General features: G+C 45.9%; 1 protein-coding gene across 3 annotated transcripts in view; it reads left to right on the forward strand.

The window, feature by feature from the left end:
- Positions 1 to 15,579, forward strand: part of SLC51B (solute carrier family 51 subunit beta) — a 51,194-nt gene that overhangs the window by 34,416 nt on the left and 1,199 nt on the right. Inside the window, exons 1-3 of one of the 3 annotated variants that reach the window (XM_059372266.1) lie at positions 10,323 to 10,539; positions 13,974 to 14,186; positions 15,015 to 15,105. In XM_059372266.1, the coding sequence (XP_059228249.1) occupies positions 14,090 to 14,186; positions 15,015 to 15,105 (188 nt within the window). In that variant the 5' untranslated portion in view covers positions 10,323 to 10,539; positions 13,974 to 14,089. Of the gene's footprint in view, positions 1 to 10,322; positions 10,540 to 11,471; positions 11,674 to 13,973; positions 14,187 to 15,014; positions 15,106 to 15,579 lie in introns of those variants that run through there. The other 2 variants (XM_059372267.1, XM_059372265.1) reach the window with 2 other exon arrangements.

Genomic DNA, 15,579 nt, shown 5'->3' on the forward strand with positions numbered 1-15,579 from the left:
TTTTGTTCCAATATCTTCTGTAGTAACTGGAATAGGATTCTAACATATTTATTTATTTTAAATATTTTATTTATTTATTTGAGAGAGACAGAGAGCACATACAGAGGGAGAGGGAGAGAAAGAGCAGACTCCCTACTGAGTAGGTAGCCCAACACAAGGCTCCATCCTAGGACGCTGGGATCATGACCCGCGCTGAAGGCAGACACTTAACTGACTGAATCACCCAGGCATCCCTGATTCTAAAATATTTGAAAATGGTCATTTTCCATACAACACGACTTATAAATGCAACCTAAATAGTCATCTGAGCTTCCACCCTAGAATCTGGCCACTGTCTAAAGTGTGACTCTTTACGTTTGTGTTTATGTCATTTCGCTCCTTGAGTTAGCCTGTATTATACTGCATTTGATTTATTTTCAGCAGTCCGAGGTCTCCACAACTAGCCCAACTCCCCAGAACTGCTGGAGCTGCTCGCAGGGCCCTTTGCCAACCGCACAGCAATTGCTTTGTCTGAGGAGCCAAAGCCTATTTGTTTCCTTTCCTCCAAAGGGTTGTCTCCTGCCACTGACATCTTATTTTCTATGGGATGGTCTTTGGTTTGCAGCACACTTCTTTTTAAAAAACTGAACATGATGTTATTGTAACAGCTGAATTTTTCCCAGGACACTAAAATTGAAATATTTTGGAAACTCATGGTAGTAAGTTAGGAATGTATGAGGTAGTCTACTCCCAAGCCCAGGAAAATCCATTGCTGGAGCTACTATAAAGCACACAGAGAAGACAAGGACACCAGGTCCTCATGGCAAGGAGTTTTAGGTCATAAATTAAGAATGTCCGGAAAGCACATCCAAGAGGACTGGGCTATACTACTACTCTGGTGCTCCACTTCCCAGAAATTTCTCTCTCCTGATGAATGGAGTTTGTATGTATGCTGAATCCCTGAAACTGCTCCAGTTTCTGAATCTGGGTGACAAGACAAGAGCAGTGTTGCTCACAGAGAGCAAGCCCGCTCGGTGGTATCTGTGGCGATGTTTCAACTTCAAATACTTGGCAACTGAAGTGATGAGAGTCAAGTGGAGATGTCTGGTGGAAATCTAAAATGTGGGATTGACCTTAAATTCTGGAGGGTGAGAGAGCTGATCCAGAATGAGAGGAAGCAGGAAGCATCTCCTCTCCCTGGTCCCTGTCATCACACCTTCTCCCCGAGTATGTGTGTATGATTTCTGAAGAGTGCAGACACCTGCCAGAGAGTCAATAATTTCCGTGTGTGTGTGTGTGTGTGTGTGTGTGTGTGTGTGTGTGTTAGGGAGAGAGAGAGAGAGAGAGCGAGAGAGCAAGCAGCCCTTTGGCGCTGAGTCAAAAAGGAGTAGCAGCAAGAGCCCTGGGAAAGAGGCAGCAAGGGCACGGGGAGGAAAATGGTCAAAGTTCTGATTGGTAAAATGACCAATGCCTGAATCCATAAGAATTCCGGAATGTGGTCTGGGAGACAATGCCACATGTAACTGGAGAAGGTCTACCATACACAGGTATCGGGCCATTGCCAGGGTCAGGAACCTAGCCTTAAGGCGCTGTACACAGAAAGGTCTTTTGGGATGCAGCGCCTTTGGGAGAAGTTCCATGCACTAGTAACTTCTGCCTGTAGTTGCATCAGAAGTCCGCCAGGGGGTGCTGCTCACCAACATGTCCTGTCGTTGAACGTTGATGGACAATTCACCAGCTCCAGTGTCTTTCGCTCGGATTCGGCTGTCGGTGTCGTTACTGCTCTCTGTGGTCTCAGAAGACGTTCCTCCTTAAGCTGTCCAGCATCTCTGCAAAGCGGGACTGGGGCTGCAAGACCATCCGCTGGGGACAGACCGGAACAGGCTGTCTTCCCCTCTAAGCGATTCACTTCGTACACGTGATGACACAAATAGTAAAGGAGGCTATTCTATGCAGCCGACTGTCCCTGTTAGGAGCCCAGGCGTCTTCCGGCCCCTGGGGAGAACTTAAGAGGCAGCTTGGGCCCGCAGGACTGGGTGTGTTGGGGAGAGAGACTGGAGAAGTCCAGTCATCTGGTGGACGTCAGAAGGGAAGGAAGGCAGATGTGGTACTACAGGAATGAAAAGCAGCCTGAGGGTAAGGGAGTTTTCCTTTGCTGCTGCTGATAGTTAACCCCAGTAAACCAAGTGAAATGTCAAAATAGATGTAGAGAGATTGAATCTTAAAATCTTTGGTTTCCCCCAGGCAAAAGAGCTGTACAATATTAACGAAGGGAAGAGAGACTTCTGTTTATAAAGTACATTTTCTTAGTTCTGCAAGGAAGTTGACAAGATAGTAATGCCTCTCACATTTAATGGAACTCCTAATTTGCCTGCTCTGGAGATTGGTAACCATTTACAAAAATTTAGAATAAAGGTCTCAAGAACTGCTGGGAAGGGGCACTTGGTGGCTCAGTCGGTTAAGTGTCTCATCTGCCTTTAGCTCAGGTGATGATCCCAGGATCTTGGTGTCTGGCTCCCTGCTCTGCTGCTCTGCTGGGAGCCTGCTTCTCCCTCTCCCTCTGCCCCTCCGCCTGGCTCATTTTCTCACTCTCTCTCTCACAAATAAATAGTGTTAAAAGAAGTGTAAGGGCCTATTTAGCCAGAGCAGCTCCATCCAGTTAAACAGTGATTTTGTTGTTTATGCAGTAAAACTTAAACTGACCCTGCCCGCCCCCAACTCAGAGAACTTACTTAAAAACAAGTCTCGGAAACCAGTCCTAGGTAACAAAGCCCAAATACAAGGATGGGTCAGGCCAGGTGGAGGTATCCAATCGGTGGGGGCGCACACTGTCTCCCTGGCTACCAAGGAGTATGGGCCCCGCCCTTTGGGCACCTTTTGGGTGCCAATTCTGACCAAGGTAATAGGCTAGTTCAAATAGCTACTATAGGGGCACCTGGGTGGCTCAGTGGGTTAAAGCGTCTGCCTTCGGCTCAGGTCACGATCCCAGGGTCCTGGGATCGAGCCCCGCATCGAGCCCCCCCATCAGGCTCTCTGCTCAGCAGGGAGCCTGCTCCCCCCTCTCTCTGCCTGCCTCTCTACCTGCTTGTGATCTCTGTCTGTCAAGTAAATAAATAAAACCTTTAAAACAAAACAAGACAAACAAATAGCTACTATAGGGTAAACTGTAATTTAGTTGATTCAATTGGTCACTTATATGTGACCTAGCATGACTGTGCAGCTTTCTCTGTGTGTTACAATCTCACTGGCCACCTGTACGTGGGCCAGGCCCAACCACATGTCCTTTGCCCTTAAAAGCTAGTTTGTAAGGCAGAGAGTTATCTGCATAGATGGCAGAAGTTTTTTGCTGTAACTTCCAAAATGTAGACTCTTAAAAGAATCCATTAACTTGGGGTAAGGGGAGTAGGGAGAGGGTGCTTGGGTTATTGACATTGGGGAAGATATGTGCTATGGTGAGTGCTGTGAAGTGTGTAAGCCTGTACAAAGACCTCTACCCCTGGGGCTAACAATATATTTATATGTTAATAACAAATTAAAAATAAAAAAAGAATCCATTAACTTCCAGGAAACTTTTGGAAATACATAATCTGCAAACAACTATAAGCAAATAAACAAAATAAGAGATTCCTCATTTTGTATATGCAAATGATGACACAAAGCCCTCCAAAGTCATGGCTTATGGAACCATAACCTTACAGGTAGAAAAGACTGCCCCTTCCAGGCAGGCCCAAAACACTAACAAGTTTCAGGGAGCTGGAGAACAGACTTGGAAATTGATGACCAAACCGAAAAAGGTGAATTAAATGGTGTTGGGTTTCTGGCCTCAGAGAAAACACCCTGAAAAGTCAGTACTTCACAGTACTTCTGGTACTGTGGAAAGAATGGAAACTTATCCCCAAGGCTTTATACAATTTATAGTGAAAAGTTAACTTTCTGCTTCTAATCTTATGACTGTAATTTTGCTTACCGGTCAGCAAGGTCTTTGTGCATTTGCAAATGCCTCTTGTTGGACCTCTTAACTAAAGCATGACACATAGAATAGTACTTACATGATTCAGGCTCATAAACTGCATGAAACTGTTACCACCAGATTGAATCACCGTACAATATTCATCTGGAAATTCTTCCCAAATATAGGAAGCTGATAGAAAGGAATACTATTAATGTAGGTATGAATGTTTCTGGTAACAATGGTTGTGTATGTTTTGTATGTTTACTTGCCTCCATTTTAAAAAAATGTAAAAAGCGATCAGCTAGGCAAGAAATTTAATACATAAACAGACAGCCTTATTTTTTTGACCAAGACAGATTTAAAAACAATCTGAGCAAAAAGGAGAAGCTTCAAAAGAAAATTTGTCCCACACTTAATCAAGGACAGAAATCTTTTCCTTTGTTTTTTTTTTTTTAAGATTTTATGTATTTTTCCTTTTTTTTTTTTTAAGATTTTATGTATTTACTTGACAGAGAAAGAGACAGTGAGAGAGGGAATATAAGCAGGCGGAATGAGAGAGGGAGAAGCAGGCTTCCCACTGAGCAGGGATCCCCATGCGAGACTCAATGCCAGAACCCTGGGAACATGACCCCAGAGGAAGGCAGACACCTAACGACTGAGCCACCCAACGACTGAGCCACCAAGGTGCCCCAGAACTTTTTCCTTTTATAATGATTTAATTTACAACTTCCTTCTGGAAAGAAATTATGATTCCTGGTCAAAATGCTTAGAAAAGTTTCTGCTAAATTTAAGACAAGTATGACTTGTTCTAGAAAATTAGTCACCCACCATCTACCTGACACTGGTGAAGAGTCTTAGTGACCTTTTAACCAAACTTTCTTCTTCTTTTTTAAAAATATTTTTAAAAAAGATTTTATTTATTTATTTGACAGAGAGAGATCACAAGCAGACAGAGAGGCAAGCTGAGAGAGAGGGGGAAGCAGGCTCCCCACTGAGCAGAGAGTCTGATGCGGGGCTCAATCCCAGGACCACGTAATCAAGACCTGAGTCAAGGCAGAGGCTTAACCCACTGAGCCACCCAGGCACCTCTTTTCTTCTTCTTTTAAAAATCTAGTCTAACATGATTATCTAACCATTCACCAAAAATGAACCTCTAAATTAGGACCACCCAAGGCGTTTTCCCTTATAGCAAGATTGCAATAAAACCATAAATGATCCTAACTAAATTGTCAGCAGTGTTTTCTTTAATGCTGGGGTCAGCTGTATGCTCCGGAGTTCCCCTCAAGGAATGATCACTTGCTCCTGACATGTGGTAACAACAGAATTAAGACAGATTAATATGTAATATGTGGTTAAGGTACACCTCACATTTAGCTATTCGTCTTCCAAGGAAGCTACTCAGAGTGCTGTGTATGGGCATGATTAAACCTCACATGTCTCCCATAATTAAAATGAGAGGCTGAGAGACTCTGACTGGATTCTACTCTTGGACTTTGATTTAGTCAGGAACTGAAGAAGATAATTGGTTATACTGTAACCAAGACCAAAGGGTCAAAGACACAGAAGTGAGGATTATAAAGAAGGGTCAAGGACACAGAAAGTCTCATGCTGTAGCTAAGTTGAAAGTGGCAACAGTAGAATGTTCTTTCTTGGAGAAAGTACGTACTTCGTTCCATTGCTACACACCAGTCTCTGCCCAAACTTCTAATCCTTTGCAAGGTTCCTAAAATGCTTCCAGCAAGATTTGGGTCTGTTGAAAAAGGATTTGCTCCCTGAGATCATTGTATTTCAGCATAAAGATGGTTTCCCTTTGGATACCCATCTCTCTTTTCAACCATCCTCTTACAGATGGAGGCATCAAGTCAGGGCTAAGCACCAATAATTTTGGACTTAATTGCCCTACCTCTTCCCAAAATGCCCCCACTCTTTCTACTCTATGTTTCCTTCCTCTGGGTTTAGTATAAAAATTGGTCCCTAGAAGAAGTATGTGGTTCCTTTGGTACCATAATTTAACGCCTCCCCAGTTCTTGGAAATTTAGATTTTTTTTTTAAACCATCTTAAACAATGTTGCAGTAAACATCTTCACCCATTTGTCTCTGCTCCCCTGTGTTATCATTTCCTTCCATCACCATCTTTAGATTTCCTTTTGTTTTTTATGACGTTTTCTGTACTGAGGAGAGCATGTGCTGCTACTGGGAACTTGCCAGAATTATTATTCAAACTGAATTATTAAATTGCCTTCTGAGTGTGAGTGATGTTTGTAGAAATGAAGGTAAGAATAGACGCTAGCTGAGGGCTTGTCCACCCTACTGGCGTCAGCTGATGATGGTTGGCCCACCCCAAGGAGCAGAACAGCCTGAGGTGGAAGTCCAGAGAGTCTCCAGAAGCCTCCCAGCAGGCATTGCTTCTTCAGTGCGGGAGGCAGGAGGCTGGGAAGCAGGAAGATGCTTATCTTTAGACCCTGGAGCTCAGGGCCAGACCCTACCTGTCACCTTAATCCTGGCCTGAGATTGAAGTGCCTTGAGCAGAGGGGTCAAGACCCTGGACAGCCCAGTGTATATTTCCCTACCTTCATCATCCATTGTTCTTAGGAAAAGAGATCTTCCTGCCAGGTTTTTAACTTTTTTTTTTTTTTAAAGATTTTATTTATTTATTTGACAGAGAGAAATCACAAGTAGATGGAGAGGCAGGCAGAGAGAGAGGGGGAAGCAGGCTCCCTGCTGAGCAGAGAGCCCGATGCGGGACTCGATCCCAGGACTCTGAGATCATGACCTGAGCCGAAGGCAGCGGCTTAACCCACTGAGCCACCCAGGCGCCCTTTTTTTTTTTTTTTTTTAAACAGAAGAACTAACTGGTTGAACCACCCGGGGGAAAATCTCCTAACCTTAAAGAGCCTCGGTTTTGTCAACACATAATTGGCCTCTCCTGATAATAATTTCTTTTATTTCTTTTTTCTTTTTTCTTTTTTTAATTTTTTATGTATTTATTTGACAGACAGATATCACAAGTAGGCAGAGAGGCAGGCAGAGAGAGAGGAGTACGCAGGCTCCCCGCTGAGCAGAGAGCCCGATGTGAGGCTAGATCCCAGGACCCTGGGACCATGACCTGAGCCGAAGGCTGAGGCTTTAACCCACTGAGCCACCCAGGTACCCCCTGATAATAATTTCTAAAGTAACTTTCCTTTTTACTTCTCTTTGAAGCTTATATATAGTTAGATAAGAAAAAGAGGTCCAAGTGACTAGCTCAAGGGCACATGGCTGATTGTAGCAAGGATGAATAGACTAGAACTTAGTTCTTCTGATGCTAAGGTGTTCCCTTATTCAGCAGTTATTGGGCACAAATAATGCATGTATCAGTTACAGTGCTGGCTAAGTTTTTATAACAGAGAGATCCCAGACACTGTGCCTCGAATCATACCAAAGTTTACTTCTCTCACTTGTAACGCTCCAGAGGTAGACAGCTGGTCCAGGGAAGGTAGGCTGCTCTGTTCCATGAGGTCATTCAGGGACCTGGACTCCTTTTTCTTATTGCTGGGGTCACAAACTTTCTCAGTGAAGAGGCAAATAGTAAAAATTTAGGCTTTGCAGGCCATACAATCATTGTCCCAACTGTTTGATTCTGCTAATGTAGTGTGAAAGCAGCCAGATGTCATGTAAGAAAATGGCATGGCTGAGTTCCAATAAAACTTTACTTACAATCGTAGACTGGAGGTCAGATTTGGCTCATGGGTTGTAATGTAATGACTTCTGTCCTTGGATGTCCTTTTCACCATCATACCTGTGTTACAGACAGAGGAAAGAAGTGGATGGGTTGAAATTTTTCTTGTAAAAACAAGACCCAAGGGTACCTAAGTGACTCAGTCAGTTAAACGCCTACCTTCAGCTCAGGTCATGATCCCAGGGTCCTGGGATCAAGTCCCACGCTGGGCTAACTGTTCAGCTGGGGAGTCTGCCTCTCCTCTCCCTTGCTTGTGTGCGCTCTCTCTCAATAAATAAAATCTTAAAAAATAATAAAAATAAAAACAAGATCCATAGATAAAAAATATTGTGACACAGTCACACAATGGAATACTGTGTAATTCACAGTCACACGGGTGATACCCCAAATTCAATGTTGAACAAAAGAAGCCAGACACAAAAGACTGCCTATTGATTGATTCCATTCATATAAAGTATAAAAATAAGCCAAACCAATCTATGGTATTAAAAGTCAGGCTGGCGTTTGCCTTTGTGGGGGTTAGTGCCGCGAAGCAGACACAAGAAGATTTCTGAGTTCTAGCGATGTTCTATTTCTCGATCTGGATGGTGTGGGTTTCACACATGGGTGTGTTCATGTGAAAATTCTCTAAGCCATAGCATAATATTCAAGTACTTTTCTGTATGTATGTTATACTTCAGTAAAAGATTTATATAAATTACCAAAAAAAAAAAAGTGATTCAGAAGTCTCATACTATTTCTTCTCTCTTTATCTGGGCTGGGCAAGTTCTTCTTAAAGGGGACACAGTGCCATTTAAGGGCCCCATGGCATTCTCCTCAAAGGCAGACAGGGAGGATCAGGGAGGATTGGGGTCAAGGAGTCACTTTAGGAACCCACACTGGAGTGGCTATCCTGTTCACAGCCATGGTTACCCCATGGGCATGAGATTTGAGCCATCCGTGGTACCTCACTTTCTGGCCATAATAACTGACCCAAAACATGGGTACATGGTCCAGGCCAGGACAAACAGAGTCCTTTCCCAGGAATTGCCAAACTGAATCAGAGGAAAGGGACTCCTTTCCTTGCAGCTGTAAAGATGTAAGCCTAGATTTCCTACAGCCTGGTCTGTTCCTAGAGATGGCTAGCCTGTGGGAATGAGCCTGATAACCAGCGAGAAGCAGGGAGAGAGCAGGAGAGAGAAAGAGCTAAGGTTCTTTGGGCACTTGGTTCCAGCTATCCCAAAGGTCAGCTCCACCCTGCTCTTCCTAGCTATACAAGCCAATAAATTCCTTTTGAATTCCTTTCGTATTTTTAAGAGAATTAGTGTTGAGTTCCTCTCATAAAAATGATCAGCTGCTTTTCTCCTCCAAACTCACTCTGGATCAGACCACTTCTGATTATCTCCACAGCCACAATCCTGACCCAAATTTCTACTATCTCTTGCCTGGATGGATGCCAAGTCTCCCAGCTTCTCTCTTGCTCTTTTACAATCCATTCTCCACACCAGCAAGCCAAGTGATCTTAAATAAATGTCATTCAGACCACGTCACTTCCTGCCTGGTGATTTCTCGTTACATCCCAAATCATCCTGTTTTATAATGCCCTGCATGATCTGCTTCCGTCCATCCTCCAACTTTATCTCCGGTCACTTCCCCTCACTTTTTTTTTTTTTTTTTTAAAGATTTTATTCATTTGTCAGAGACAGAGTGTGCATACACAAGCAGGCGGAGTGGGAAAGGGAAAAGCAGGCTCCTCACTGAGGAAGGAGCCTGATGCGGGACTCAATCCCAGGACCATGGGATCCTGACCTGAGCTGACATTAACCAACTGAGCCACGCAGATGCCCCGCAAGTAATACTTATTGAGTGAATGAATTTCAAGACGGTGAGGGGCTGGAGTTCCATGCAGGACCTAGTTTCCTTGTGAGGTCTCCTTTCCTCTGCACTATCCTCTGCACTATGCTGTAATCCACACTGTTAATTAGTATTAACTCAAAGAGGAACTTGGACCTCTCACTTGATCTCACTCAACCTGTTGGCTTATTTGTGAAATGGGAACTCTTTGCTGACCCAGCTCCAAAGGTTGCCGGAAATGTAAGGAGCCAGGAGGCAGAAAAGCCCAATAACAGTCAGAATCAAATGAGTCTGGCCTTACTCTGCTTCCCCACCAAGTCATCCCCACCCCCACATGATCCTATTCAACCTAGCCTAGCCCTTGAAAGGTCTTATTTTATAGCTCCTTATAGAGAATTTACACAGGCCATGACCTTCACTGTGAGAAAGCACAGGCTATAAAAGGCAAGGCTTGGCTCCCTGGACTGTGGTTAAATATTGATAAGAACAGGAAATAGAGACCTGGGGTGGGCATACTACATACCTCCAGCCACAACAGAACCCCCAGACCAAGGGTCCTCCTCAGCCCATTCCCTGGACTGGAAAGAGAGAGAGAGTGTGTGTGAACGCATGCATATATATATATATATATATATATATATATATATATATATATATATATTTATATATATATATTTTTTTTAACTCAAGGTCAACATATAAGAAGGAAAGCATGGAGCTCCTGGTTCTTCTGGATCACAAAAAAGGGAAAGCACAGAGCTCCTGGTTCCTTCAGATCCTGAAGTCAGGTGGAGCCCATTTGCCACCCAGGGCTGCTCACTCAAAAGGTCATTCACCCTGGAGTGGCGGAGGAGGCTCCAGGCCTGGGCGTGTGCTAAGGGCAGAGCTCTCAGAGGGGCCCCGTAGCCATGGGCTCTGCAGCCCTGCCCCTGTAGGTGACAGCTCTGTGGAGCGCTCAGGTGCAGAGACCAGCTGGTGCTCCTGTGAGAGAAGGACCTAGAAACCAGTGCTTGCTCCCAGCAGCAGATCAAGGCGGGACCCAGAAGCGGGATCCAGGGTGAGTGTCTTCCACCTCCCATGGGGATGGGTGACTCAGGGTCTTTGACAGGAATAACAGTCCAGCAGTAGATGGTTAAGGCTTGTGTAAAACACAGGAATCTCCCAGAGGGGCCAAAGGAGACATGCATTGTGATATCCTGGGTAGGACCCTGGAATAGGAAAAGGACATGAATGGAAAAATGAAAGCCAAATAAATCTTGAAGTTGGGTTAATAATTTTTTAGAAGCAGGTATATTAATATGATGCTCACTCTAGAAGGAACCTGGATAAGGGCTCTGAAGGAAATGTGTCCTCTCTTCCTGTGGCATCTAACACAACCAGGGAGGGCTGACTCTCAGTTCGAGACTTGGAATCAAGTCATTTTTGGTTTTTTGTTGGTATATGTTTATTATAACGATATTATACAGTTTAAAATAAAATTTTTTTTTACCACCAATAAACAAGGATTTATTTGGAAATTTCCAAATCTGCCAGAAGGGGCTCTTGCCAAGCCCTGGGGTCCACCCTCCTACCGAGCTCCAAAGGGCAACAATGGTAACTCCCCGCCTCCCCTCTCACGCCTCTCTGCCCTCCATCGAGCACACATGCCCGTATCTCTGGCCATGCCAGAGAACTGGAGTCCGCTCCGAGGAGGCTCTACCCCCATGGGCTCAAGAGCTGGGGAGGCAGCCCTCTGGCATCGAGGAGCTGATGGTGGCCAGAGCCACTTCGCACTGATTGAAGAAAGAACATATAGAAGGAGGCACCGAACAGGGTGAAAATTCCAACTTGCCCCTGTACCAAAAGAGTGGCTCCCGCATAGAAAAACCTGTTTCCCACAGAGTGCAGACACCCAAAGGAAAGGAAAAAACCAGCAGCAAGGCTGGGCTGTAGGCGTGGCAAAGAACTTTGGTTTAGGAAGTCTAGGAAGTCTAGGAAGAGCGTGAGCTGTGCTCCTCTTCCAGAGTGCCCCAGAGCCAGCTGAGACACAGTCCCCAATGGGGTCTGCAAACAAAAGAGCCAGCAGGCCTGGGTCTGAAATGTTTCCATGACAATGTCAAAATACAGCCTCAGCAGAACTTCTTGGGCCTGCCTGCCTGCAGGGGAGCAGGGGAGGCATCTCTGGTGAACCTACTTAAAGCCAAAGGATAAAGTAAGTATAAGGCTTTGGGGACCAAGCAACAAGGAATCCTATTGCTGTGTTTATGAAACTATAGCTGGGGAGCAGAGGGTGACAGGAGACATCCCTCACCCCATCCTATGCCTATGTGTCCGTGACCCCACATTTCCCTGTGGACATCAGCCCACATGCAAATTTGTACCCTTCTCTGATTAGTTTTAATTCCACTGTCTTGCTCACTGTATCTTCTTTACAGGAAGTTTGAAGATGGGTAGCATCAGTCCTCCGACTCTGCTCCCCTCCTTCAATGTTCTGTGTGTGTGTGTGTAACACAAACACATACATACACATGTACATACATACATACCTTCTCAGGAGCAGAATTGCTGTGTTGTGGGGTGTGTATACTTACTTTGGCTGATTTGCTCTCAGGATGGCTGCCTGTCTACACTCCCTCTGTTAGTGCCTGAGGCTATAGCCCAGAGCCCCACCAACCTGCAGAATTATCTACCTTCCAAACCAAGTCCATTGAATAGATGCCAAGTCCTATTTCATTTTTCTTTTCTTTTTTTAAAAAATTTTATTTATTTATTTGACAGAGATCACATGTGGGCAGAGGCAGGCAGAGAGAGAAGAAGGGAAGCAGGCTCCCTGCGGAGCAGAGAGCCTGATGCCGGGCTCGGGCTCGATCCCAGGACCCTGGGATCATGACTTGAGCTGAAGGCAGAGCCTTTAACCCACTGAGCCACCCAGGTGCCCCTCATTTTTCTTTTGATTTTATTCTTCTGATTATCAGAGATTGATCATTTCTTCATATGCTTACTAGCCTTTTGGGTTTCCTATTTTGTAAATTGCCCTTTATATCCTTTGTCTTTTATTAGGGTTCCTGTCTTTTCCTTGTTAACTTGCAAGAATTCTTTGTATACTCTAGAAAACAGTCTTTTCTTGATTTTGAGCATTGTTAAGTATCTTACCCCTACTGGAAATGTGTAGGGATAGTATTGATAGTATTATTCATTGAACAGATAATCTTATTTTCCCTATTATTTCCTTTTTAGTACTTCACAGGACCTAGGAATCTGCCTAGACAAATTAACAGGAGGCAGAGCCAGAGGAAGGACCAGCTCCTTGGCTCTTAGCCCCAGGCTCACTCCCCATGGTCTGCTCTCCTCAAGCTGGGAGCCCGGAGCAGCTGGAGAATCAGCTGTCACAGCCTGGGCCTGGCCTGGGCACAGACCTGGGCTGTATCATATTAGCCCCATGAGCCTACTGGCTAGTCAGAACTGAGATATGCAATATGTGTAAAATTTACACCCAAGTTTCAAAGACTTGGTACTAAAGAGGTAAAATATCTCAACCATTTTTATTTTTATTTTTTCAAGATCTTATTTATTTACTTGAGAGAGAGGGCACACAAGTGAGAAAGCACAAGCAGGAGGAGAAACAGAGGGAGAAGCAGACTCCCTGCTGAGCAGGGAGCCTAACGTGGGGCTCAATCCCAGATCCCTGAGATCATGACTCCAGCCGAAGGCAGCTGCCCACGCAACTGAGTCACCCAGGTGCTCCTCAACCATTTTTATACTCCCCACATTGACATGAGAATGCTTGGGATATGTTAGATTAAAGAAAATTCGTCGTCGAAGTTAAAAGCACCTACTTCACTCATTTGAATTTGGACAGTGGAAATTTTTAGGTTAAGTAGTAATAGTACAGGCAGTACAAGAATATGTCCGGATGTGTGGCTGTTTGGGACTGACGGAGGTTTGCGAAATACCACTGAACCTGCTTGGTAGGAATGGGAACGGGCTCAAATTAAGGAGGGGATTTATCCCAGGAGCATGAGTTCAGGTTCTTAGGTGGTTCCATGGCTCTCAGTGGCAAGTGCTGGCAGTGACCTCTGTCTGGCATCTTCCTATTCTCAGCTCCAGGTCATAGGTGTGCCTGTGTTCAAGAGAGAGACTGACAGGCCCGGCCCTGATGGGGACACGGGGGGCCTGCTACTGGCTGCCACAAGAAAATCAATAGTGAGAGGTGGGACGATTTGCTAAGGAACCAGGGTGACGGAGCACATCGGGCTGCGGAAGCTGGGTGAGGGTGCCGGACAGGGAAAAGCGGAAAATGTCCCCTTTAAGGGTCCCTTCGCCTGTCAGTGACTCAATCCTCAAATAAGTCTTCCTAAAGACTTGAGTGACTCCTGCGTTTTCTGCCTCTCCAGACTCCACCTGCCCCGAGCTTGGCCCAGCAACTGTGCGCCAGAGGATAGCTGAGTTTGGGGGGTCATGGAGGTCAAACTGGGATGGGCTATCTGGTCATGCTCTCTGCTTTGTTTCCAGCGATCTTCAGGGCTTTGCTCAGAGTCCGGAAATTAGGGGGCCAGGAGGGCAGCCGGGGAGTCCAGAGACCTAAGGATTTTGTTGTCAGAAACGGATCCCATCCAGGAGCACGGGGCATGGAACACAGCGAGGGGGTCATCCAAGCCCCAGCCAGTACCACGGTGCCTCAGGAACTGCTGGAAGAAATGCTTTGGTTCTTCCGGGTAGAAGATGGTAGGTGATGTGGGATCAGGGGTGGGGCCTGGCTGAACCCCCCAACCCCGACATAGCTGCTTCCTCCAGTGAGGCTGCGTATTTCCCCCTAAGGTGGGAACTGAGGCCGAGGGGTCTTAATTCCCATGGGGGTCTGGCCCAACCGCTCTCTCTTCTTCTCAGAGCGTGGTCATTCATTTTCATCATTTATCGGATCACTCACAAATATTTATTAAGTTCCTTTGGTGCACCGGGCACTGTTCTCAGCAGTGGGGTTATTCTGCCCTCTGTGGAGCACACATTCCAGTGAGAGAGAAAATAAACAAGACAAAAGACTAAAATGCATAGCCTGTGGGTGATGAGCAACACGGAGAAAAATTAAGCACAGAAAGGGAATAGAAGGTAGGTACCGCGGTCAAGGAAGACCTCACTAAGAAGCTGACATTTGAATAAGGGCTTGCAGATGAGCCCCACAGATTATGTGGGGGAAGAACATTCCTGGTAAGGGGAACAGCCAATGCAAGAGCCCTGGGGCTGGATCCTGCCTCATTTTGGTATGGTGTGGACACGCCTCATTATCCAAATTCAGATTAGCCACTTTCTGTATTCTCTGTTGCCAGCTGTGGGACACAGTTTCACTCCCACCCCTTCCTTGCCCACTCTCATTAGATTAGGGTTTCTGCAGAGCAGAAATTGTCCCTCCCCCCTCCCCCTCCCCCACACTGGAGGTCCCACAGGGCGGGGGCTAATTTTCATTAGTCTCTAAGGCACCTGGCCCACCGCAGGGGATGACTGATGCCATGAGCTCATGCCTCTCCTCAAGGCTCTGTTCCGTGTGTCCTTCCCCAGCCTCTCCTTGGAATTACTCCATCTTTGCACTGGTGGGCGTGGTGGGCGTGATAAGTTTCATCCTCCTGGGAAGGAGCATCCAGGCAAAGAGGTGAGGAGCTGGTCTGGGGGTGGTCTCTGGGGGGTGGGGGGATCTGCCCTCCCAAAGGAAAACTAGGGAGCGGTCATCTAGGGGTCTTGGCTAGCCACCCTTTGGGATAGTAAAATGCAGCCTTATAGAATCTACAGTTTGATGGGGAAACTAGTTCAGAGTGATGGATGCTCAGCGTGGGACATAGTGTGTGGGAGCACAGTGGTGGGATCTGGGACCTTCAGGGCAAAGAGAGAGAGGGAGAGTGGGCTGAGGAGGCCTTCTCGACTGAGGGACAGAAGGCACCAAGCTTGAGGTGCTGGAGGAGGAGGGCCAGCCCATATGGCTGAGGAATGTGATGTGGGGAGGGAGGGCAAGAGGAGGGAAGGACCCAGAATGTATGGGTCCTATGTGTCATTGCAAGGAATTTGGGCTCTAGCTCATGTACACTGGGGAGCCAGAAACTGGCTTTGCACAGGGACATGAAAGGTCTAT

The sequence above is a fragment of the Mustela nigripes genome, chromosome 13 (genome assembly GCF_022355385.1).
Source record: "Mustela nigripes isolate SB6536 chromosome 13, MUSNIG.SB6536, whole genome shotgun sequence".
NCBI classification, from domain to species: Eukaryota; Metazoa; Chordata; class Mammalia; order Carnivora; family Mustelidae; genus Mustela; species Mustela nigripes.